The 26,900-nt window shown below is 40.0% G+C and overlaps 2 protein-coding genes across 2 annotated transcripts; both read right to left on the bottom strand.

Moving 5' to 3' along the window:
* Window positions 1–1,210: 1,210 nt before the first annotated feature.
* Window positions 1,211–9,091, bottom strand: bsdc1 (BSD domain containing 1). The gene is made up of 11 exons (XM_069662461.1): window positions 9,071–9,091; window positions 8,423–8,477; window positions 7,843–7,959; window positions 7,515–7,682; window positions 7,189–7,243; window positions 6,667–6,782; window positions 6,454–6,522; window positions 3,668–3,752; window positions 3,107–3,574; window positions 2,796–2,899; window positions 1,211–2,697 (listed from the first exon to the last, which is right to left on the bottom strand). Exons 1-11 carry the CDS (start codon window positions 9,079–9,081, stop codon window positions 2,668–2,670), a joined length of 1,278 nt encoding a protein of 425 aa, XP_069518562.1. The 5' UTR covers window positions 9,082–9,091; the 3' UTR covers window positions 1,211–2,667.
* Window positions 9,092–21,414: 12,323 nt separating this feature from the next.
* Window positions 21,415–22,167, bottom strand: olig4 (oligodendrocyte transcription factor 4). The gene has a single exon (XM_069662466.1). It carries the CDS (start codon window positions 22,165–22,167, stop codon window positions 21,415–21,417), a length of 753 nt encoding a protein of 250 aa, XP_069518567.1.
* Window positions 22,168–26,900: the final 4,733 nt, after the last annotated feature.

The raw sequence follows: 26,900 nt of genomic DNA, 5'->3' as shown, positions 1-26,900 counted from the left end.
AATGAATTAAATGAGTGATTGTAGAAAACCCTGGAAACACATTCCATAGGATTGTGCCTCTTTCTTTAAAGGGAGTCTTTTGTGATTGTTAAAAGGGAGAGGGGTTACAGGGTTTCTCCCTTTAGGGTGCTGAGAATAATATTCGCTCTCACGACAATGACCTGATCCTGACCCTCCTGATGTTTATACATTTGTTGTGTTTGAGAGAAACTAGAAGTGAGCGTAGCTATGTTTTGTCACTATACTGTATATACATGTAACGGGACAGAGAGAAGGTCAAAGATGCAGAAAATGGAGCAGGAATTGTCTGGTCAAGGATTAATTCAGAACGGAAAGGGCGATGCTGAAAAGATCCTCAAGAGGGAAGTATTTCTTTCCCCTGTCTGATTGCCTTCTAACATTGGTATGTAATGAACGCACACACACACACAAACACACACGCGCACACACACACACACGCGCACACACACACACACACACTGTATGGCACAGGGAGCAGTGGGCTTCAACAGGAAATTCCTTTAGTCAGTTAGGAACAGAATGTATATATCGTGTCTGTTTAGGGCAGCATAAGCACAAGCTATTACCTATGTGGTAATTACAACACAAGAGCTATTATATAATTCAACAAAACTCGTAGACAACAAGTAAACAAGGTTTAAGTGTTTTGTTCATTTTATTCATATATAAATTGTGGAAATTTTAAAGGGATATTGGCACCAAACATCAAATTTCCTCTGCGTGATGCTCTTGTAGTCTTGCCATTGGTGCAATAAAGTAACGGTCCTGCATTTCCTTTCCTTTTTCATAATCCATTTACTCATAATTCCCCCTATGACTGCAACCACTCAAACACGCTTGGTATTGTGTGGTTACCTATAAGAAGAGGGAGAGAAAGAGCCAGACATACAAAAAGTAGCGATCTTTACAGGCAGCTTCCGTGTTACAGATCAAGCTTGCTGTAAAGGTCACTCTCCAAGTGAGACCGAAAAAGACCACATGAACATGCTTGCCGTTTCTTCTTAGACAAAAAAGTTTAGCTAATTAATTCCTGCGATGGATGCTGAAGAAAAGTAGTGGCAGGTTAAGACTTGGGCTGCTTAAAAGGTGCAACAGTGCCATCAAGTGACCCTTTTTTGTACTGCAGGCATCTATTTTCTTTTTACAGATACAGATCATATTGGATGATTTGATAATGCACAACACTAAGTGCTTTTGCCATGAGTCCTTTAATGTCAATGATCATTTGAAGTATTAAAAAACAACTTGACAGCTTTGAAAACAGATGTGTAGAACAGTTTTGATTAGTTCTAAGTGTGAATCTGAAGGGAATTATAGACATGCAACACATTGTCAGAAAACATAAACCTGAAGAAATGTCTTCACAAAAAAAACAAAAACTAAACAATAATCACCTGCCCAATGTTTTGCATGTTATTGCACGGACATGCAATCCAAAGCACATAATACAATAACAAGCAGTGATTTAAGTATAAATATTACATCTCTAGGATTATTTTTTCTCAGTTACATTATTGTTGATGGAAAAGGAAATCATAAAAGCATGGAGCGTGCTTATGTTGCTCCTTGGTCTACTTGGCAAATTGCCTGCTGAGCTATTTGTCCCAAACATAGGCTGGCAAAGAAACTTAAAACTTTAAAACTTTACAGATATTTTATATTCTCCTATACTTGTAAATACCAAGAGATTCTACCCTAAATTTCAAGCAAAAGGATCCGGTATTATCATGACAACGATACTTGTTTGTATTATGTGTATTAAGTCAAATAGGATTTCCCTCTTAACATGTAATAATTACTTAATTCCATCGACCCAAATATGACAAAAAGATAAACAACTCAAAGAAGTGAAATACTTAAAAGTAACAGAAAAGTACATGTAGCCTGCAACAAGCTCATGTATTTGAATGAATATCATGATAAGACAAAGTGAGAGGAAAGAACTGATAATGATACATACATTTTACAAGGCCATATATCGAGAATTGGCAGTTCAAATAAAATGAAAGTGCTCAGAGAATGAATGCCGACATACATTTTCTTTTTGAAGATTCACTTTCGTTATAAAGTTGAGCAATAAAGACAGGGCACAAGTAGAATGAAATCAGTTCATCTTCACCATTCACAAATTATTTCCAGGGTATTTTCATCTTGGAAAGGAGACAGGCTGCACTACGGTTTATGGCTTTTTAACGTCCGCAAGTCATTGTCCAACTTAAATTGTAGTGGCAAAACACATGATGAATTTAATGTTACCAAAAAAAAGGGAAAACAGCTGTGCAGCTTCTGTGAAACCTTTCACATTCTTGTCACTGCATGCCTTTAAGCTTTAAGGTCAGAATGATTAGAACCTTATTCTGTTACTAGTGTGTTTCTATTACTAGTGAAAGAATAGGCCTGTATCATTACCCTTGCTAGCGGCCTATCTGCACTAAACTGACAGTTAATGTAGCAGTGTAATGCTAATTGCCTTGGTCTTCAAGTCGCTCTTTTTCACAGGCTTACCAATATGGTCCAAACCTGTTCGAAAAATCGCCTACTGACAATCATGACATGGTGACAGTGTGAACAGAGGGTTAAAACACATAGCATGGTTCATCACCCAAGAACTAGCATTAATGGTGGGAGTTTCTGTTGCAGTGGCTTTCAATCCCAGTTCTCCCAGTCTTCATCCAGCTATTAAAAAAGGAAAAAGGGGTTAGTATAACTTTCAAAATGTTCATATTTTTGATTTAACATTATAGTCAATGTCCCAAAGTTAAGACAACACTTACCTCTCCAGATGCTTCTATTTTAGAGAGAGCCAATTGGACTTCTTCTTCTGTCATGTCCAGGTCAAAGTCTTTCTCCCAGTCCTCACTCACATCGGTGCTTGACCCTGGAAGCGGATAGACAAATCTCTAACTATGTGTGATGCTGACTCTAAGCCTTTTTAGTGGAAAACACAAAACCAGGGTTAATTTCACCTGTGGGGGATCAATACAGGTGATCTTATCACTAAAATTATTCCTTTTTTAAATCTATACCCCTTACATGGAACATTGAGAATCTAATTGCCTAAAAAAATATTGACCGGTCTTCATACCTTTCTTGCCATTGTTAGAAGGCGTAGATTTCCCACTGTCAGAATTGAGCTCAAATACTCTTAGGTCCTGCGGCCCCTCCTCCTTTCCTGCTTCTGGTTTAGAGATGGGGGCAGGAGTGACCTCTGGCAGGGTTACAGCCCCCTCTTGAGCCTCAAGCGGTAAGTCCCTCTTTCCAGGCCTCTGCTTTTCTTGTGTCTTGTCTTCAACGTCTTCCAAGCTAGCTTCTGTCAGTTTCTCGGCCAGCTCCTTGGCAATGGGCTCTGGCCGCACTTCCACTTGTGTTGGCTGGCTGATGGTATCGCTGCTAACTGAATGTGTGGTGTCATGCTCTTCGTAGGGCGACAGGACAGGGCTCTGCAGAGTCGTTCCTGAAGGAGTCGTTGAGTTCAGGGGCAGATGGGTTGAGTTGTTGTCTGACTTGGTTGCAGTGCTGAGATGAGATGATGACGTTGCACCTAGGAAGTCATCTGACAGAAAAAGGCCAGAGATTGGAATTGCAGGGCAAGTTTTTAGGGTGAATCCATTTACCAACTATATATATAAAAGTATAAACAACATACCCTCTTCCTCCTCCTCCCAGCCCAGAGTCTCTGTGTGTGTAGTCTGTTCTGCCCTCTGTTTCAATGCCAATCTCCTCGCCTCCTCCTTAAGAAACAATCATTAAAGTAGTAATGCAACAATTTCAATGTAGAGTTTCAAACACTCATAACGTACATGACATAATGACTGTGTTACATTTGTCTTTTTTGCTTAAAAAATTCAAGGCCAGCTAGAATTCTCTACCACCTTTACATTGTTGAGTAATAAGGGGCATCTCACCCTTTTAGAGTGATACAAGACCCCTAACCCCGATTCCAACCCTCCTATCATGGTTTCTTTGGCTTCTTCCGCTCATTATATGGCTACTTACTAAAACGTATTAATTTTGAAATAATTGTAATAATGGTTAAAAAATGCTTTTCATTTCATACACTAAAAATCCCCTTTCACATTCCACGATTCAAATGGCGTCATTAGTAGCGTTTAACTCTGTAGGCTTCTAAAATGATCTGTGATTGATCACTGTCAACCACCTCTGATGACTTTATATTACAATGACATCTACAGTGTTCCAACTAGGGATGGGCGTTTCAAGAAATTCCCAAACTCGACCATTGATATCATTTACGATCAATTAATTGATTAGCCACCATCTTTAAATATACTTTTATTACCTATGACTGAAAAAACTAAATGTATTAATCAAATCTTTATTGTCATGTTTTCACAGCCTCAACCTCCCAGGTTTCCTCTCTGGAGATCAATAAAACATTATCTTAAACAAAAAGACAATACAAAAATTGCAGTCACCGTAATTAAAGTGAAAATCGCGAAGATTTCCATTTAAATAAATGTAAATGGTAAATGGTAAATGGTAAATGGACTGTACTTGTATAGCACTTTTCTAGTCTCAAAGCTGCTTTTACACTACATATCACATTCACCCATTCACACACCCATTTATACATTGATGGCAGAGGCTGCTACGTAAAGTGCCCAACTAACTCAATCAGATATCACATTCATACCCGTTGGCTATGCCACCGGGAGCAATTTGGGGTTCAGTGTCTTGCCCAAGGACACTTTGACATGTATCCTGAGGGAAGTGGGGATTGAACCTTCCAATTGAAAGACAACTGACTCTACCACTGAGCCACAGCCGCCCCCCTGTTGAATTAGGTTACACAATGGTGATTGAGCCTATGGCCCACTGATGAAAGCCTTTACATTTGCAGTATACAGTATAGTATTATTATGGACTGGGTGTCTGTGGCGACATTTGCGGAAAAAGTGTTGCGAGTACACGGTAATCTACCATGGCTAAACAAACAAAGAAAAGATCGATGACTACAGATACAACTTTAAAAATAAGTGAAAATCCAAAGAAAAAGAAACAAATTCGACGCTCAGATGAAGGCAAACAGTCTTAAAAGGAAAGCGACCGTCAGCAAGGAAAATCAACCGGAGTTATAACCGGAGCCAACCTTGGGAGTCTGGATATGTAAAAAGTGTGCTCCTGCAAATACTGTTTATCACCAGTAGGTGCACCAAAGAACAAAAAACTGAAATCTTAAGAGATTATATCTTTAAAGAAAGTATATCGTAATAACAATATAGCTGTGCTCCATTCTTCTCTACCATATGTTCGTGGTTTTTCACAAAGCTACTTGTATCTGCTCATGTTGCTTTTCTTGAGTTATTTTTCCCCACACCTACACCGGTCTGCTGTACCTGCACACAGTGGCTCTTTCTGTTTCTCTCTCCCTCCATGTGTCTGATCTGATGAGATTCATCACGAGCTTTACAAAGTCCCCCAAATAACTCAACACGGATTTTGAGTTTTTCACCCGCGATCTCGTTTTCACATCAGCGGGTGAGTCACGCGTGAAGGAAGCTTGTCGTTATAGACGTTACATGTCGAAACAATTGAAACCGACTAATGAGACAGACACCACACATCTGCTCTTAAAATCTGTTAAATCAGAAAACGAAGGTCAATATGTAACAGAAGACGTCGCATCTCACGTACCAGTGAGGGACGTACCAGTGGACGTCTGTGCGTGAATTTCTTTTTCTGACGAGCATGTGTTGAGACGTTGCTTCAAGTATGGGAGAAAGAGAACGCGAAGGGCGAGATCAAAAAAAAAAAATCTCCCGCTGTGAGGGACATGTACAAAAGGGCAACTCTTGGGCTTTGGATACCACGTGATCAACTAAAGTATTAACAACCAATAATCGATCATCGATTAAACATTACCCATTCCTAGTTCCAACACTTACATCACAGTTTTGTTACTGCAATGCAAAGCAAAAACTACTTTAGAGCTCACCCTTAGAGTGCCACACCTCTATTACAGTCTCAAAAAGCAAAACATTACAGTTAGCTTAATAGACATGGGGCTGATTGAATAGTATTTTGTTTAAATGTAGTCATGTTAAGAGCAAAAAATCAAAGGATTTTTCAATGAAAATGTTAACGTCTTATAACACTTAAACATTGCTCTATTAAGGCACAGTTGGTCGATGCTATTGTGTGAGGTAAAACCTTAAGGATGGAATTATTTTTTTCCTAATTAAAAGTATCAACATTTAGTACGTTACAACACAGGGATTCCCTCATTTTAAAGCAGGAAAATTCCAGATTCCAGATTGTTACCGCGCCCTGAAATGAACAATCCAAGGTAAATCTAGAATCAGCCACTAGGTGGCACCCAAGAAAAAAAAACTGAGATGATAGTGAAGATTTGTTGACATCTTGAGCATAGTCTGCTGTTTAGAGTTGACTATATAAGAAGGATTTAATTACCTGGTCCAACTGAAAGACTTTGTAGAAATATCTCTGCCAGAATTCTGAATGGGTTACAGCTGCTGGCACCTGTGAATACAAAAAAACTGTCCTTATCTGGTTCATTGTACTTGATTATATTGACAATTTATTGTAGGTCACTTTAGACAGAAGACACACAAAACTGGAGGCTGTGCTCCATGAGAATAGGTCTTGACCAGCACTAACAGATACCATTTTGGTGTAAAGGGCTCGTATTGAGGGACTGTTGACCAGAAGTTCCGAGATTTCTCCTTTGTTATCTTCCAGACTGAAGGTGGACAGCCAGTTTTCAAACTGCTCTGGGGGACCTGCACGAAAATAATTTCTAATTTAATTCCCTAAAAAATATTCGAAATATTTACAGTGAATCAGTGAATATTTACAAAGCATTCATTCATCCATTTTATCATTAGCCCACCTTAAAATGATCAAATTTCAAATCAAATTGTGGTTGAACACAAAAAACACACAATTCCAGCAAAATATTTATTCAGCACAGACCAATAGTTCCATGAATTATTAGCAGCCATATCATTGTAATGTTTTGGGAATGGGGAAATACTTTGGGTTGTGACAGCAGCCTTTACAAGAGATAAGTAGAATAGATAGTAAGTATTTCTAAAAATTTGTATACAGGACGAACGTCTGCAGCCAAAAGCACAAGGAATTACAGAATATGTTACTACAAACATAATATAACTCATACAATCTTACCATCAGGTTCATTGCAGTATGTAGCAGGGTCAGCTTGCAAACTGTAGAGACGTGCCTGGAGGACAAACAAATGCCTAGCTGTTTTGTTTTCACATGTGCATTATGTGCTACTTTCATAGCGCTGTTGCCTTTTTTGTCAAAATATATGAAAGCTAAATCTATGCTTAGGACTATGTTTTGAATGTGATTTACTAGAAAGTTAATAAGGCATAAATTGATATTCACAACCCCTGCTTAGCTCTGCTGTTTCTTCTTATCTCTGTGATACTGTAAACAAATGGTTAACTTATGTATTTAAAAGTAAAGTAAGTAAAACTCTTGCTCACCTTAGAACTATCATAGACCTCTGTTGTTCCTGCTGGCGTTGCCACCAATGTGATCACGTCACAGTCAATGGTTTTATCCGGGGGTGGAGCAAGTGTGTCTGATATTACCCCTAAGAAACTAGAGAGGCTCTTCTTTACCTTTTCAGTGGTGTCAGAAGAACCTTCCACCTAGAAAGCAGAATAAGTAGAGAGGTGTGATAAGGTATTTTGCAACTCATAACCCTTTAATACATGAGATGCACATATGAAATGGTTAATGGATCTAATGAACACACATTACAGCTTCATTTGACCACACAATATTAAGAAGGTAAAGGCTGCAACCTACCGCAAGCTTGTTTCTGACAGCAGTGGCTGTAGCCACAATGGAGCAGGTTGTGTCATGTTGCACTACAGTAGAGAACTCTGTGAGGTCTCGCTTAATGAATTCTAAGGCCTCCGATGACTGCAAAGAAAGTACTTATTAATGAAGTTTGAAATACAGGCTCAACTTTATCATCTCCATCATGATCTTCCTGTTCCAAACAAGTGTGTGTTTACAAAAAGGATTAACATATAAATACCCAAAAAGGAGAGTATAACAATAACAATACATAAAAAATGTGCAACACTATTAATAAACTGATATTGCCTTGCATGCTATTTTTGTAAAGTTAACTGTCTTGACGAGCTGCTAATGCTAACAGATACCTGGGGCAGTTTGATTTTGCCTTAAAATACTTTGCAACCAGCTTGTTTTTGTTTGTTATAGTGTTACTTGTTGGAGACAAAGGTTTCCAAATCATTCCACCACCAAAACAATGATAACATATGTCAATGCAAACATAGAACTGCGTGCTTTACTTTTGTGGATTTGAGCAACCTCAGAGTTATTATCCTTCTGCTGAAGACTTCCTTGTGTGAATTACCTTTTCTTTGACGGCCTGGAAGCTATGCTGAAGCCAGCCTCCCCACCAGCCTTCTCTATAAAAAAATAGACAAAAAACAAAAAAAACACTAATTTAAAAATTGGCTACGTTTCTTCTCCAAAAAAGCCGAGAAAACATCTACACATACACAAAACCGTAAAGTCCGTTAAACCAAATCAAACGCTAAAAATAGATACATTAACTTCATCTAAAAATTAAAAATACACTTTAGACTTGCTGTCAGCTTACACACAGAGAGCCTAGCAAGCTTGACGAGTCAGCTAACGTCAGACATCAGTGCCATGTATGCTAAATGTTGTCACAAGTCACGAACGCAATTACTAAGGCCGAACATAAGAGCTAGATGTATACATATATATATTAAAAAAAACACATATGGAGCCCTATGCTTTTCAATGTGTGATTTCAGCTAACACTCACCACGCTAACGCTAGCCGGGCTGTTTTGGTAAACAAATGCACTTCCTGAACTGATTCCGTGAGCGTTAAAGTACAGCGTTGAAACAAATCATGCCAAATTTAGAGACACAAGACGCATTAAGGAACACGATATGCACACGATGTCAGCGCTCTCTGCTATTTCAAGTTATATTTCAAAACAACAAGTAATTTGCGAGTTCACTCTCACCCTTCAGCCATCTTCAGACGATGACATCATCAGTATTTACTGAACTCTAACCCCTTCTTCTTCTTTAGTGTTTATTGGCGGTGTGCAAACTACATCACAGATGCCACCAACTGGCCTGGAGTTTGGAACAAAGCGATAAAGCAGGACAAAATGAAGAGAAAGAAAAGCCTTGCAAATTGTTTAAAAAATAATAATAATATCACAGTGTATCTTGCCTATTGATTTCCCCAATAGAATATAAAAATGAAATGTCCTGTTTTGCCTCTTTAGAGAGTGAAAAATGTTGTATTTTCTACAATGACGTTGTACATAATCAATTGTTTCTGGTCGGCTATAGTGTGTACATTTTCAGGCTTGCTTTTTTATATTATGTATGGTAAAGACCTACATAACATAACAATATAGGCTCTGTGAGCGACTGCCAACAATTCTGGCTTTCTGGTCCAGCCAGCGGTTACAATGAAGCAATTCCGGTAAAAGACTCGCTTTTCCATACGTTGCATTTTTTACAGTCCTACTAGCAACTTGGAAAGCGAGAATGGAGTTCGAGGTGAAATATGACATCTAAGAACAGATCGTTAGCTGCACTTGTAGATGTCTGTTTGTGTTGTTTGAAATTAATGAAAAGCTAAATCATCGTCAGATGTCACCCCATAGTAGACGAGACAGCATCATGGTGTTCAGGTGCCTGATTCTGCATTTTCCTGACAATCCACAGTGTATTTTGATGACCTTTTTTTGAATGATCTTTATTTTATCTAGAAAACATTCAATGTGATCAAACAAAGCCCCAAGAAATGTAATTGCTTATACTTTCTCAAGAGGTTGTTTGTTCAATTTTAAAAAGATGGGTGCAATTTTATGCTGTCTTCAGATCCAAATTACTTGTGTTTGTGCTACGGATATTTCGATCCCTATTAAGCCCTTTTTTCCAATGCAGCTGCAGTTTTCATTTTGTATTGACTTAAGATGTATTGCGACCTCTTATTCACAGAACCCTGTTACTCATGTACAAAGATATCCCAATGTTTTGTTCAAACTACGACAAGTTATCATAAATTGTATGTTGAATAACAATGCACAGCATACATTGCCTTGCCGAATTCCATTCTCCATTGTATACACTTGATTGTACTGCAACTTTTCTAACCTGTGTTTTCCTGTCAAATAAAAACACCATAATGCAATTGTATGATTTCCCGCCAATTCCCAGTCTTCAACTTAATAACCCTTGTTTTGGAGCATGCTATATACACACTAAACACACTAAATCTGTGTTGCTCTGCGCTCTCATAATCTCATGATCTGTTCAAGGAAGCCATCTATGTTAAGCCTGGAAAAAAAAACGTTAACAGAGGTGGTGGCCTAAGACACGCCTATCACCCACATACAATGCAGTTTTGAATTCTCTGCCCAAACAGCTGAAATCACACTCAACACCAGAGGGTGCTAATGACTCTCGTTGCTATTAGGTCAACAACCCAGGTTAACATCTCTCCCTTAATTATTCATCTATTACCACACTAATGACCTACAAAGGCTTATATTTCTAGCTCCATCAACCGGTCAGCTTAAGAAGAACTTTAACCAAGTCCAGTTGCCTTTTGGATTAAGCTTCAAATTACCATGACCTGGATGACCGAGAACCTTCACAGACCCCATGTACTTATACCCAATATTGCACTAGACAGTGAGTGGTGAGTTGCGCGAAGCAGAGGCAGAGGCTATCGGGGAATTTGTAATGTTGGCAGAAAGGTTACATTCAACAAAACATTTGCGTCAACATTTAAAATCCTTTAGGTGCCCTTCAGAACGTGGCTCCCTAGGCAACGGCCTATATCACCTATGCCTTAAGCCCGCCCTGATTATATATCTTTGTTAATAATGTCTTTAATTGTTTCCCAGGGCTGTTTTCTTTGTTTGTGTTTTTTGTCTGTGCCAGTTGACTGTCTCCACCATAAAGACCAAAAAAACATTCTTCATAAAACCTTACTTTTTGTTGTGTTCTGACTATGTTCTTGCAATAAGCTTATAAAGCATATGACACAGACACAGCCTTGTGACAGGAAGAATAGACGGCTGTATAGGAACACTTCCCATGTTCAAACACTGATACTTAATCTCCCCTTCTGTTTTCATGAATGATGTTAGTATAGACATATGTCTTGATCATTGCTTATGTTGTATTAACTCTCAGATGTACGTCGCTTTGGACAAAATTTTAACATTGTAACTTAGCAACTCTGGATTTAACATCTGTTGACTTAAAATGTGAATAATTGAATATGGCAGATCTTCATCAACCATGTCCCTGGGTCTGGCTAGAAAAAATGTTCTGTTTGTTTCTCTCCGGTTCTCATCTTTCTTTTGCACGTCTTACACTCCACTATCTGATGAAGTTATGTGCTCAGTCCAGGCAAACATACAGACTCTTTAGGTTACTGCCTCCATTTTCAATGCCCTGGTGACCAGTTTTCAATCTTCTGAGAATGTCTTTCTCTAGTGATACCGTATTCCACACACAGATCCCCAGCATCCCAGCTAGCAGGGAATGTTCCCATAACTTTGGCTGACATTAATACAAGTTCTAATTACGTTTGAAAGAAAACGTTTTAATGTAATATTCAAAGGATGTTTATCATTTCAGATAATGTTCTTGTAACAAAACGTTTAAACTGCAACATTCTGAAGATATTTACAGGATGTTATTGAGGCCTGGGATGTCAGAACGCCCTTTATAAAACATTTGCTCAGTGTTACATAAAAACAAAGGTAAAAGATGGTTACTGCAACATTGAGGATCTTTTCAGGATGTTAGTACGGCCTGAACTATCAGAACATGATTTCTAAAACCTTCCTGAAATGTGATTTGAACATTCTCATTTTCTGAACTTTCTGAAAATGTTTTCAGGGAACATTCTCATACTATTAAAAACATTGCACGTATAACAATATGCAATATGTTGTCCAGCAAACCATTAACACAGTACTGTTTCAAATGTTTAAGCACATTGTTTTTGTCCTGGTGTTCCTGGATTTGCTGTAGCTTTTGCTCTGTGGCCGGAAGACGTGACATAACTTGATGTGCATACAGGTAAATCTCAAGTCACTTTTACACATGCACTGAGCTCCTGAAGATCTGTGTGAACACAAAAGGGCAAATCTCCCTAACATTAAGAGATTTTCCTTCCAGTCCTCTAGTAAAAAGGCTGTGCAAGGTCAGGTGAGCCGATATCTGAACGCAAACTGAATACGGTACCTCTGCTAGGTGTAGGAGGTATTTGCTCAAATAAATGAATAAATAAATTCCCAGAAATATTCTCACACCAATCACACCTGTGGCCTCCTCCATGTTGGTGACAGCTCTCACCTTGTCTGAGTCTGCTCTTACTTCAGTCCTGTACTTCAGTCTTTGGGTTATGCTCAGTCTGTGTCTCTGCGACGACCAGGTTGTGTTCCATCTGGAAAACTACTCAATCAAGGCTCTCCAGATGAGACATTCTCTTTCTTTAATAATCTTGTGTAGATGAAATGCTTAAACAAATTTGTTGAAGCAGTACCTCCCAAATGGAGTTACAAATGTTTTGAGAAGAGCTGACTGCTTTTAAAGGCAATTTGCAAAAATCCAGAGTTTGCATACAGTTTTGAGAATAATTTGGTTCCCTCTTGTCTTAGTGTATACACCGCTGAAGGAAGTATGTGTCTCTTTTGACTGAGTTATTCAATTTTGTTAGGCGTATTTGCTAACCTCTTTTTCATCACATTTTAGTCATGTCATAATCCGTGTACACCAGTCTGTAGGCTGCTCCACTTTGGAAATCACACCAAGCTCTTCCAAGTGGACTAGCTAGCTCACTCTTCTCGTTTGTAAATGGTAGTGGGATAGGTCGAGGTCTTGATGGAGGGAATGGCTTTACATCCTCTTTCAGCTCAATTTTGGACTCTCTGAACATTCTACCTAAGTCAATGAATAATTTGGGAAATTGTTGTTTCATAGACCTTAATAAGTTTATTGTTTACAGCTTTTCCAAAGTCCATTTGGATTTGCTTGTGCCGTATTTCTTCTGATGACAATTCTGCAGTGTTACATAGCCACAATGCTCCACCAAGCAATAAAGAGTTGTAATTAAGTGCATTTCCCTCTGCTTCTTGTTAGCTGTGGCTGAATGTTCAATGTTCAAAGATAACATTCATTCAAACTCCAAGTGTGCATCAAGTTTAGCTTTTAGTGTTTTGTACCTTCTAGCCTCCTGATCCGCTGCATGGTGGTGCAGTGGTTAGCGCTGTTGCCTCATGGCTAGAAGGTCTTTGGTTCAAACCCCGGTTTGGCCTTTCTGTGCGGAGTTTGCATATTCTCCTCATGCATGCGTGGGTTTCCTCCGGGGTCCCCGGCTTCCTCACACAGTCCAAAGACATGCTTGTAAGGTTAATTGGTGACTCTAAATTGCCCTTGGTGTGGGTGTGAGTGCAAAAGGTTGTCTGTCTCTATGTGTCAGCCCTATGATTGACTGGTGACCAGGGTGTACCCCGCCCTTTGCCCAATGACAGCTGGGATAGGCTGCAGCCCCCCGCGACCCTGAACAGGATAAGCGGTATAGATAATGGATGGATAGCCCCCTGATCCGACTCATTTAGGTTATCACGTCCTCTGCTTTTTGTGCCAATAGGTGTGTCAACATTGTTTTCATTTTGGCTGTAGTTCTTTCCCAGATGCTATAATCTCAAAGCAGCAATCCTTGCAAACAACCAATTGCCTCAAGAAAGCTATGGACAATCCAATGGGAAACCAGAACACCTAACGTTCACTTACGACACCAAAAATTGCATACTGTAAAGTAATAATCTCGAAGATTTGTCTGTTAAATCACTATCTATTACCGAATGAGGTAACACAATTGTGATTGAGCCTATGGCCAACCGATGAAAGCCTTTGTATTTGCAGCAGTATAATTATGGACTGGGTGTCTGTGGTGACATTCGCGGAAAGTGACCAATAGAAGTCTTCACAGGTATACCGGAACCTGAGGACCCGGGACCCGACCGAGGATCCGGACGGGTTTGGGTCCACATATTAAGTGGTCAGACAGGTCCGGGTCGGGACTCGTTCTATAATCCTCAGTTCAGCGTCAACATTATGTGTAATACCTGAATGGATCCGGGAGGACCAGGACGTAATTAGAAAGGGTTAAAGATTAAAGTGCTGTGTGTGTCTGTGTGTGTATTTTAACGTGCAGCCACTACTTAAGAAACCTGGCCTTGATTGCAGCGTGCTGGCCAATTTTAGACCCATCTCCAAGCTGCCGTTTATCTAAAAAAATTTGGAGAAAGTTGTTCATGCTCAGTTAAAATCGTTTCTAGATGAGCATGATGTCCTGGAGGTCTTTCAATCTGGCTTTACAACTCTGCATAGCACCGAGTCAGCTCTATTAAGAGTTTTTAATGACATCCTTCAGGCTATTGACTCTGGTGACCACGTAATCCTTGTTCTGTTGGACCTAACTGCAGCTTTTGACACTGTGGACCACAACACCTTAGTGGCTCGGTTACACGACCTAGTGGGTATTCGTGGTACTGCTCTAGAGTGGTTAAAATTTTATCTGGCTGACAGGAGCATGAATGTAAGCCTGGGAAATTTGGAGTCCAGTGCTGCTCCACTGTTGTATGGGGGTTCCACAGGGGTCCATTTTATGGCCCCTGCTTTTCTCTCTGTATTTACTGCCTCTGGGATCCATCCTGAGAAAGCATGGCATCTCTTTTCATTGTTATGTGGATGACAGTCAAATATATGTGCCGCTGAAAAGAAAAATGCTTTCTCCCTCACACCACTTTTGTCATGTCTTGAAGACATCAAATCCTGGATGGCCTTGAACTTTTTAAATTTGAACGAGGAAAAAACAGAAGTGATGGTGTTTGGCCCCAGTGGCTCTTGTGAACCCCTGCCCGTTGACTTGGGCCCTTTGGCAAGCTATGTGAAGCCAACAGTCACTAACTTGGGTTTTAAGATGGACAGTGATTTTAAATTGACAAATTAGTGCTGTAGTGAAGTCCAGCTTTTTTCAGATTAGGCAGCTGGCAAAGGTGAAGCCTTTCCTTGCACAAAAGCACTTTGAGACAGTGATCCACGCCTTTATAACATCTCGGCTGGATTACTGCAATGCACTTTATTTTTGAGTCAGCCAATCCTCCTTCGCACGTCTCCAGCTGGTGCAAAATGCAGAAGCTCGCCTGCTAACTGGAGCACGTAAGAGGGAGCACATAACACCCATCCTGCCCTCCCTCCACTGGCTGCCTGTGCACTTTAGAGTCCATTCTAAGATTCTTTTATTTGTTTTTAAGTCTTTAAATGGTCTCGCCCCACCTTACCTCTCTGAGCTCCTCCAGCCCTACACTCCTGCTCGGCGCCTCAGGTCAGCTGACCTGCTACTCCTGGAGGTACCGAGGTCAAAACGGAAGCTCAGAGGGGACAGAGCTTTTTCTGTTGCTGCTCCTAAATTATGGAATGAGCTACCGTTGCACATCAGACAAGCCTCACTGTCCATTTTTAAAACTTAACTCTTAACTCGTTAACTCGTCTGTTTTATGATTTATTTTTATTTATTCTTTTATTGTTTTTGATTTTTTTAAAAACAATGAAACACCTATTTTAGTGTTTATTCTTGTTTTATTTCATTTTATTTATTCTATTGCTTTATTTTGTCTATTTGTGTACAGCACTTTGTTTTCAGCTGTGGTTGTTTTTAAAGTGCTATATAAATAAAGTTGAGTTGAGTTGCAACAATGTATCATTCACATGAGAACGTGATGTAAATAGAGCAGAAAAAAATGGAAGAAAGAGCAACGAGTTGAAAAGCTGAAGCCAAAACCAGTAAAGATGGATACCTTCCTCGCTAATGTGGACAGAAAAGCTAAAAGAAAATGTATATAAAGAGGTTGCAAATTGAGGATCAAGACGAGAAGAAAGTAAGTGCAGTTATGTGTAAAACGTGTGTGTGGCTTCTAAATGAGCCACGCATTTATCATCCATCTGCATGACAGCAAGTGGACTTTTAATCTGAAATAACTAGTGGATTAGCATCGCTATTGTTATCAACACGACATGGATAGCAGAAAACCTGGATGAGTAAGGGTAATCAAGTGAATAATAGAAAAAAGAAACAAAAATAATGAGCTGATATTAATGACAACAAGCATAAGTTTAAACTAGCACTCTGTAGCCTGTGTTGCACTTAAACGGCAAATGTAAATAGGACCACCGTAATATCATTACGTCAGAGCGAGCTTGTACGTCAGAGACTTCAGCGAACTCATTCACATTCTACAGGCTCCAGCAACAGAAAGTTGTGTCTGACACAGAGGGAGTAGCAACCACATCTGACATGAGCTGATATCGTTGGGATGAGGCATGAGTTCGAGGAAAAATATAATGTCTTGGGTAAATCTCAGTATAATTAAACCAAAGATTTTCCTGCCATCCAGACTGCATTCTCCCAGTGACTCATCTCAGCTGTCCCTCCTTGATTGATAATAATCCAAAAGGCTTTTCTAGTCGATGCCCTTGTTTTACATCTGATTGTGGAGGGGAGCTGCCAGCACCTCCACTCTCTGATGCAAGAGCAGCTCTGTTATGTATTAATTGAGCTCAACACGTTACTCTGTCAGCACTGATGGAGGTCCATTCTGTCCACATTTGATTAGCAGGGAAAGGAGGAAGCCGTTCTTTAAGCAGTTAATTGTGAAGCCAAGACTTAACAGATGTGTACCAGTTGTGTGTGTAACACAGCTTCCTCCCTTGACTGAGCCAGCAATAACAGCTTTCTAGATATAACCGTCACCAGATATCTGGAAAAGTGTGCCTGTATGTGCAGAGGTTGTGCATCTTGTCTGTCAATGTCAAAACAAATATTTAGGGGCGGCTGTGGCTCAGTGGTAGAGTTGGTCGTCTTTCAATCGGAAGGTCGGAGGTTCGATCCCCAGCTCCCTCAGACTATATGTCGAAGTGTCCTTGGGCAAGACACTGAACCCCAAATTGCTCCCGGTGGCATAGCCAACAGGTATGAGATATCTGATTGACAGTTGGGCACTTTCAATGCAGCCTCTGCCATCAGTGTGTGAATGTGATATGTAGTGTAAAAGCAGCTTTGAGTGGTCGCAAAGACTATAAAAGCGCTATATAAGTACAGTCCATTCCATTACCATTTACAGGCAATTTAACTTATTTTGTCACACAAACTTGGAATTGTCATGAACAATGGAAATTCTGTGCATTACACCCCTTTTAAATACTGAGCTGTATTTACCACCAACTCTCTGAATACGGTAATAATTTCATTGTAACTGCACGTGGCTGCAGAATCTGGCATAATATATAGCTATATGATTCTTAGTACTGTCTAAAACCTTGTTTTCACTGTAAATCACATGAATCTCATGAAAGTATTAAATCCTATACTTCTTGCATAGGCTACGTTTCCTGACGGCAAGCCTGTGATCTCTCAGTGGTGACTGAACAATAGGATTAGACATAAGATTTGACTTTGTCCATTTTTCCATTTTTGACAAACCACAAGTAGCCAAACTATATGGTAAAAAGAACCAAAAGTATTCAAAAATGAAGTAAATTGCAATTCAAGTTTAAGAGCATGGCTAAAGTGCATCAAAACCACAGACGGAAAACTTCAGCACAATGAGCCTCTATGAGTGACAAACCATTTACACATATGTAAGTTGTTTTCTATTAATTATTAATTAATAACAAATATAACCAACAAGCTTCATACGAACCTAAACAAACCTTATCGTCTTAAGCCATTATGTTGGCGAATCAGGGTTTAGCAATTCCAGCCAGAATCCCCTCATTAATGTTCTGCTCCCAGTATATCTGCGGATGTCCAAGTGAACGTATGTGCACTCCGTATTGCTCAAGTGCAGACCCCCAGCAGCTGTCCTTTCCTCTCATCAGTATTCTAGTTGAAAAGTGGGCTGTAGGCTTTACTGAGAACAAAATGAAAAGGAATAGGCAATTAGCCTCTATAAGTGTGTTCTCTCTTAATTGAAGTTTCCCTTTATCCAAACGCTGCACAATGTGTGTGTGTGTGTGTGTGTGTGTGTGTGTGTGTGTGCGTGTGTGTGTCCCACAATATGTCACCCCTGTCGAAAACCTCAATCCTCTTGATTGGGTCTTTAAGTGGTCAAATTATCTCAATGCAGCTTGTACAAAGCCAAATTCAAACATGTACTTGGCTGTTGAACAGTTTTTGAAGTATTTAACTTATCCATCTGTCTACATGTTCATGGTGTGATAGCGTTTGCATCACATTTAGTGCTCCAAAAGAGGAATGTGCAATATCATAGCCTTTATCTCTTGTGTTTTTTCAGACTTTAGTGTCTTTGTTTTTTTTATTTAATTCTTCATATCACATCCAGTTTTTACAGTTTATAGTATAATACAATTAAATATAGTGTCTACACAAAAAAAATGTTGGTACAGGTTTATGAGTTGTCACAGTCTCATTATTGTAATAATCAATTAAATACCATCAGCCAACCTTTGTTTGACGATGCTAAAATGCAGTGATGGAAAGTAATTCTTCTCTTTCACTGTGATTTTAGAAACAAGTTTTTATAATTTATTTTTTATTCTAATTTACCATGTTGTAGGAAATGTATAGCCCAGTGTGCTCAATGCATCACTTCTTTCAACTTTGTCATAAACCTAGGGCCATAACGTGAAAAAGTTTCAAGATACAGATAGGCCTACTTGATTGCAAAGCCTTTTATACAAGTTGATTAAAAAACAGATTGAAATATTGTTAGTTCACTGAAATGTAGTCTTATACCCCTTTGCCACTGAAATTAGCGTGTGATGCAGGTTTTTCAGACCCGGGAAGACCTGCTTATAGATGCCGATTGTCTCTTTTCCCATCACCAGTGGAATATACTCCTTTTGGTCTCTTTTCTGCTGCATCACCTGCTGACGTCACAAACGCGCCAGAGACAGGGTTAGTAAACAGTGAAGATGTTACAGAGGTTAGGTCTTTATTGTATCTATTACTCATTCAGTTTGTTTATCAAATTCTGTGCTGACAAATTTGGATCAACGTTCCAAGTTACCAAAGGGGGAAAGGAGGTGAAGATTAGCGCGTCGACCTGGGTTTTGTGTTCCCATCAATGCCAGGTGGAGCCGAGGCAATAAATACCTGGGTCTATTGCAGAGTCATTTGACCCGGGTCTGATTGCCGATTGTAACCTTTCCCACTAAGCAAAAAAACTGGGGTTTTTCACCAGTGGGAAAGCGGCTTTATATTGTGTCAGTTTTTTACAGAAAGGCGATTATAATATTGTATCATAATATCTGTTAAGAATTTAATAATTATAATTGGAGTTGTAATTATTCAAGTGTTGTACTTAAAGTGCACATATAATACAGTTGTTAGAACCTCTTCCTTGATCTACTAATTCTGTAGTCGCAAAAAAATATAAATTGAATACTCTGATATGTATATGACACTGAAGAAGACCATTAAGAAAAATGTTTTTGTTATAGTTTTGTTACTTTAAGTAAATTTTTCTGTTACCATTTACCATATTATAGTTTACCACTTCTAATAATAAAAACAGTTAATGAATCTTTGAACCTTTGAGGTATCGCTGTGTTAACATACATGTGATCAACATTAAGACTGAAACCAGTGCTGCACTGCTGGTAAGCGTATACTAAAGAGTACCATCATGACAGCGACTGTCCATAATGGCACACAGAGGACCTGGCCATATTGTATGGTTTCAGATGCATATCCATTACACATCATACCCCCCCCCCCCCCCCCCCCCCCCCCCCCCACACACACACACACTCCCCCAAGACCAAACTCCAGACCACTAGTGCCCCACTGTGGGCTAACACCATCTGGTGTTGATGAGGAAACACCAGCTTTGCTCAAGTCAGTGTCTCTAATAATCTACGTAAAGCAAAGGGAGGTGATCCCCACTAATCTTCACAATGTGTTCTGCTTCCCATTCCCACCTGTGCCCACATAAAGGGGAGCCTTGTGGGAGGACCCGAGGTCTATGTGTCAAGGGACCAGGGACCAGGTGACACTGCAGCTCTGGTCCCCACAAGAGAAGCTCGACCGCTTGCCTTGGCTGGCAGCTGCTTCCCCCTACTGAGACATCCTACAGCTGACAGGGCCTTGTACTGACAGGGCCTCTTTTCAGTGTCAATAGCCTCATATATTAGAGCTAACCGCCTTTGTGGTGAGCGAGGATGTCAGGCCTTTTGGCCCGACAGCGCTTGTTACCATGATGAAATGTAGATTGAATGGAGGGGGTTTGTGTCCCAGGCACGAGAGCTTGGACCCGCTGTCCTTTGTGTCTCACGCATGGCTATTGTTCAAACCTATTCAGGACTTTCAGGAGGAGGAGGTGTAGGAGGGAGGAGGGTGACAATGAGTTACATCTCTTCATTTTCTAGATCTAACAACATAGCTATGTCCCTGTCTTGCTTGAGACAAAAGTGACGCTCCTTCCTGGCGCCTGTGTCGTCCTTTCATCTCCTACTCCCTGTTGAGGTAAAGATGGATGGTCTCCTGGCTCAAAAACGTCACATTCAACCTCTATGCTGACATATTGTCTGTCGCTCTCTTAACAATGAATGACACCCTTTCGTACATATCAATTTTGCCCTGCTCTCATGTCCTTTCAAGGACCAATAAGAGCCCCACTCTCATGTCATTTCAAGGACCAATAAGAGCCCCACTGTTAACTTAGAGGATTTTTTGGTATTAGTTTGATTTGTGTATTTTTAAGTGTATGTCCTTATCCCCTCTATAAGAGTGAGTGCCATATAAAAAAAATTAACAACCTGGCAGACAGTGTTTTTGTATGTTTTTTTTAGAAAAAAATACACAAAATATAATCTATAACAATTTAACATTAGACTCTGGTAACACTGGTCACCAGACATTAATAAAAATTAGAAACCAAAACAGTTACATTTATAGCAAAATTTTAATTTAATAAAATAGAAATCCTTTTACGAAAGGAACCAGCACTTCAATTTTGAACATTTGAACATTTTACATTTTATCACCACAGATATCAGATAAATTACTGTATAAGCTACTCTGAGAAAACCCATAGGACATGTAGAATATTTGTGTATAAACAACGCAGATGACACAAATTATAAAAAAAATAGCAGCAGTTTGCATGGCAGAATATATTTACAGTATGTACATTTTCCAGCACCTGCCATAATCATAGCAGTTATTTCAACAGGATTATTTAACCGCAGGGTTCATTGTGTTGATTCAATCAGCAAGAGGCGAGTTCAAAGAGAGTCCTGCTCACTTGGTCATGGACAGGCTGTGTAATGTGGAGGTAGTTGTGGGCAAAGGCTGGCAGAGTGAGCAGGGGCAAGGCATGCCAGGGAAGTGCCTGTAGGAGCTGGTCAGGTGATGGGGGTCCTTGAGAAGTCCCTGGACTGTGGAATGAAAACCCAGGAAGCTGGCGGAAGGAGGCGAGTGTGGGGCTGGCGCCACAGCCGAAGTTGAGTGATGCTGGAGAGCTGCAGAGTGCAGAGACTGGGCCAGAGGATGCAGAGTGAGGTGGGCAGTGGGGGCTGCAGGGTTAATAGCAGGGAGGCCAGCAGGGCGGCTCTGAGCAACGGCACTGCCTCCATAAACATCCCCCACCAGCTTCTTCATCTCCTCCAAGGAGCTTGACAGCATGAGGATGTAGTTGCGGGCTAACAGTAAGGTGGAGATTTTCGACAGCTTGCGTACTGAGGGTCCATGAGCATAAGGCATGACCTCTCTCAGGCCGTCCATCGCCTGGTTCAGATCATGCATCCTCTTCCTCTCCCGACTGTTGACCTTCAGTCTCAGGTCTTGGACCTGGTCCTTGCTAAGCTCAGACCTGGTCTTGGTCTTACCACCCTCACTGCCACCCATTCTGCCTTCACCGGCCTCGCTGTCTGCTCTATTTTCTCTGCAGTACGTCTGGAACATCTTGTTAGAGAAGAAGCTCCCAGCAGAGTCGTCTACTACCAGGTCTGGGGATGAAGAGCGGCTGCAGGAAGAACCAGTGTCGGAATCCATTAGGGTTGAAGAAGAGGAAAATGGGGCTCAAATGAAAAAATGGCCCAAAAATGTTAGCATTCAGTCAATGCTGGCAGCTTGAAAATTAATTTAATATATGCTTCTTATTTCTCTGCCCCTTGTTCCGTGTAGTGTAACCACAGTTTCACAGAGTTTGTGGTGATCAGTCTGTCTAAACTGTCACCCTCTTGGCCCACTGGGGTGTATTTATACCGCTGGCACAACAAAGGAACAATAAAGACGCATAATGAGATACTTAGAGCATGAGCCAATTGCAGAAGGGACACACTCTCACCCCCCTTTAACGCCTCTTTCCTGCAGCCCCCACTTCACCTTCCCACACCCACGTTTAACACTCCCAACCCTGATGAACCCCCTACACATTAACCAAAACATGCTGTGTTAAGATGTGCAGTCAGTAGTTAAAAGAACTGTGCTAAAAACTTCCATCAAAGATTGTGATACATGTTGTTACAGTGAATGTGTGAACATAGAAATGGATCAAAAGTTAGACTGTTTTGTATTTAGTAAGTAGTCAGAGTATTTATCTTTTAGTTCACAATAATGCAGACACAGTAAATCATCCTGATATACCATCCAAGTAACCTGACTTGCATTATTATAGGGTTTCACTCACCCTACACAGACATTCAAAGTGAAGTGAGAGACATTAAAAGGGAGAGTATGCCTTAAAATAAGATAATCCTTTATGGTGGTATTACTACATACGGTATCCATGAGACACTTTGGCGAAAAGTATGAACACTATATGAGGTGTTTAAACATGTAAAGAGCAACGTTAATAGCAGACTAGGTACAATTCAACCAAGAGCTCAAAACAAAAGGGGCCTGACGTGGCTCACTGAACAGTCTGTGAAATCACATCCCTATTACTGGAAAGGGGTCCTACTGTTTCGGTGGAGGTAGTAACTTAAAAGTGGGCACTGCATTGTCTTCACCTAATTCAACTGTAAAGCACTTTCTCAGGTTTTCTTTACACTTGTTTTTCCATATTTATATTAATTCTGATATCAACCGATATCATCAAAAATATGAAGGAAACTTTAAAGAAACTGTATGTATGTAAAATAATTTAAATTATACTTGATTTATAAACAGCAATTTGAATGACCTTAATAACATATCTTAATTGTAATTGGATTGCATGTGACTAATAAATGTGACTGACTGAAATGTTTACAATTCGGTTATGTAAGAAAATAATTACATTTTACACTATTAAGATTGCTCAAGACTAATTAATCATTTAGCACTCTTGGCATAAAGGACCAGTTTAGTAATAAGTAATCCAGAAAGCCTCCCTCAAGAGGAACAACTTCTCAATTCTCACACATTTAAGGTGCGAGACTTGACGATTCATTTCAATGCAATGTTCTGCAAATGGAGGTGTGTTTATAAACGTTTCTCTGGCTGTTTCCCTTTACTTTTTCACATTGAAATGTAAATTAATAAACAAAGCCCTTTGAGTTGAATGGCATCTCTTATTTGGTTTTTTTTTGGGGGGGGGGGGGGGGGGCGGGGGCTTTTGAATTAATTGGATAGGATAGCTGAAGAGAGACAGGAAATCAGGAAATGTATGGAGGAGAGAGTGGGGGATGACATGCACCAAATGATCAGTAAACTGGGAATCAAGCCTGCGATCAGTGTCCAGGACTGTAGCCTCAGTATATGGGGCGCCTGATCTACCAACTGAGCTAAACCAGCCACCCCTTATTTGTATTTTTAACTTGTGGACCAAGTATGTTTAGTTGTGTTGTTAAATTGTGTGCAAAGCCTAGAATGTTTCAATATCATAGATTAGAACTGGATTTTTTTTATTCTAATGGACTTGCATTAAAGCTCACATTGGTCTGCAAATCTCTGTATGTGCTTTTGCAAATTAAGAAACCCTCTAAAACAAATAGAGACCCACACAAAGTTAGGATTGGGAATTAAGAGGGCCCTTAGGACCCCCCACTGAACCCCCATCAGGGGTCCCGCAGGGTGCTTTGGCTCGGCCAACATTCAGCGATATTATAATTGGGGAATCTTGAGAGTCAAGATAGGCCATTTATTTGGAGCATATGGATTTTCTCATCGTTAGGCTTAGGGCCAACAGGACTGCTAGACTCTCCTCTGTTAATTGGGTCAGGTCCTAATTGGACACAATGATCCGGATTTCATTCTTTTCCTGTCTTTTGGACATATTCTAGTTCTGTGCCACACCCTTTGTGTGTTTGAATGGGTGAATGTGATATGTAGTGTAAAAGCAGCTTTGAGTGGTCACAAAGACTAGAAAAGCGTTATATAAGTACAGTCCATTTACCATTTAATCAGTCCTCATCTTATTCCATTATTATATGCATGAGCCAGATGAATGCCATTCTCCTCCTCATTCCTATTCTTATTCATGTGTTTACAAAAGCAACAGGCCACAGAGAGAGACACAATGATATCTGAGCTTTGTATCTTACAAATGAAATGTAGCCATGCTTACACATAATCCCTCAAATTTCAATCCTGAATGAGGGTATTTGACTTTCTTCTCTAAATGCCCCCTTTCAGGATCCTTCATCCAATTCAAGAGCTCAAGGCCCCCTTTCTGCTGCCTCACTTGGTGCACTTCAATGAAAGTGCTCAGGTGACCAGAAAATGAAGGCATTATCATAGGCATATGCTTTTAGAGGGATAGGATCAAGATAGATTAGGGCCTATCATGGCTCAAGACAGCACTAAGCTGAAGAGCAAACCTATGAACCATAAGACCTCCTTCTCTCTCTGCTGGTCATTGTTTACAGGATCAAGGCTAAATCTTCTGTACACACAAATTGGACTTTAATCTGGCATCATCTCCATGTGGTCAGGAGCAGAACCCATACAGGACACAGCAGCCTTTGTGAACAACCATTTTTTCTCAATGAAGCATGGCTCTGTGATCAAGATCATGGCAAAAAAAGAAGTGATCAGCAGGAGAAGATATCTTGAATTGACTTGCTTCATCTATGAATACAAATGTTTCCCTCTGGGTACCAATGTTTGGGTGAAGAGATATAAAATTGTTTCACAAAGTGTCTGAACGGGCCGACAAGTGTTTCTGAGAAGAAGGAGTATTGTCCTTTGTTTTCTCTGACCCCTGGGACGAACTGTTTGGTGATTTATTCATTTACACTGCCTGAAACAATTGCATTATCTCGACCACAACAAAAAGACACAAAGGTGCTATGAAAATCCCCTAGGATGTTTATGAGTCACTAAAGAGTCCAATAACTTTCCCCTTCATCTTTTAGCGACCACTGAGGGTCCCATGCTGGGGAGAGCTGCAGGGCAAGGAGAGTCAAGAGGGGGATCCAGGCCACGTGAGAGATGTTGATTACGGGTAGGATAAAAGGAGTCAAATCCTTCTCCTCTGGAGCTGAATGGGGCTTGGTCAGCAGGCTGTCTCATACACTGGCCCGCTCCATGCTGACAGAACTTCATAAATTACCCCACAATTACCCCTGGGGGACACTGAGGTAGAAAGGCGAGACAGGGAGAGAGTGAATGGGGTAAGATCAGAACCGGTTGCTGTGCAGATGTCATCTGGAGGTGTAGGGCCCATTTCCAGATGTATACCTTGAGGTTGCCAGGACCCAAATGATAGCAGCCTCAAAAACACTATCACTTCTACATAAGACAGATTAACATCTTAGAGCAAGACAATGTGATATTTGAAAGAAGAAATGACACATTCTTCCTTTTAGATATACATTAGCAAAAAAACAAACACATAATACTAAATTCATAACATTCAGGAGATTTGCTGTTTGGTCAGGTAGCTTGTGTTGGCTTACATTAACATACATTAGCAAACATTATTTAGATATTGAAGTAAAACTGACCTTACTGAATCACACCACATTAAACATAGTCCTTTATTCATCCCCTTGGGTTAAGCAAAGGTACACAGAGGTATGTTGCATTGTGGGATTGCTGAAAGTAAGCTATATACATGCCATCAACTCAGTCTTTGTTACATGGGGACATTTTTGAGGGGACTAGGATTTAAATATACAAATAAAATGGCCAACATTAAATGTATTGAACCACATACTGAGGAGGACTAATTTCGGATTTTGGGCACAATCACCTGGTTTAAGTAATGAGAAGAATTTTTGAATATAAAGTGGCATTTTGTTACATCCGAAAAATGATTGAGAGTCAACTACTAGTGTATTAGACCTAACAAATAAAATCATACTAGTTATGACAATTTAAAAGGGTTTTTTTTTTACAATAAGCATCTTATAATGGCTTCTATGGGTTGATTCCCTCAAATTTAAAGAAAATATATCCATCCATCCATCCTATTTTGGTTTTATAAATCAGATTCTACTTCCACCCTGATACAATCAAGGTAAATGGAATTGAATTCATGGTAAGTCACAGAAGTCATTGGAGAAAAATAAGAAAAATTCCCAAAACAGTGTCGTGTGTTATTCTGGATAATCCATAGAATATGCTGAGGGACTATTTTCAGTGATATTAACAGTATTTATAAAGAAAACAGATAAAAGTAGTTATGTGAATTATCCAGACTACAGGGGGCACTTCTTGAAAGATAGATGGCTGCTGCAACTTTCAAGTTTTCAGAGCAAATATAATTTAATTTACCTCTATTGTGTTGAGGTACAAACAGTGCCATCTGCATGGACAGTAACTACTAGAGGCTAAAGGAAAATATGCCTTTCTGGTTT

The sequence above is a fragment of the Semicossyphus pulcher genome, unplaced genomic scaffold (genome assembly GCF_022749685.1).
Source record: "Semicossyphus pulcher isolate SPU_LCO1_2020_fin unplaced genomic scaffold, fSemPul1.0.p SCAF_14, whole genome shotgun sequence".
In the NCBI taxonomy this organism is placed as follows: Eukaryota; Metazoa; Chordata; class Actinopteri; order Labriformes; family Labridae; genus Semicossyphus; species Semicossyphus pulcher.
Note: the sequence above shows the minus strand (reverse complement) of the source record. Positions and strands in the feature narration are given on the sequence as shown.

What these genes read in the sequence shown, in the direction of transcription:
- olig4 (XM_069662466.1), bottom strand. Translation starts at nt 22,167, where the DNA reads ATGGATTCCGACACTGGTTCTTCCTGCAGCCGCTCTTCATCCCCAGAC.
- bsdc1 (XM_069662461.1), bottom strand. An exon ending in ATACTGCAATGAACCTGATG is followed by an intron (nt 6,783 to 7,188) that starts GTAAGATTGTAT and finishes ATTTTCGTGCAG; the next exon opens with GTCCCCCAGAGCAGTTTGAA. An exon ending in AAGTCTTTCAGTTGGACCAG is followed by an intron (nt 3,753 to 6,453) that starts GTAATTAAATCC and finishes TTGTTTCTTAAG; the next exon opens with GAGGAGGCGAGGAGATTGGC.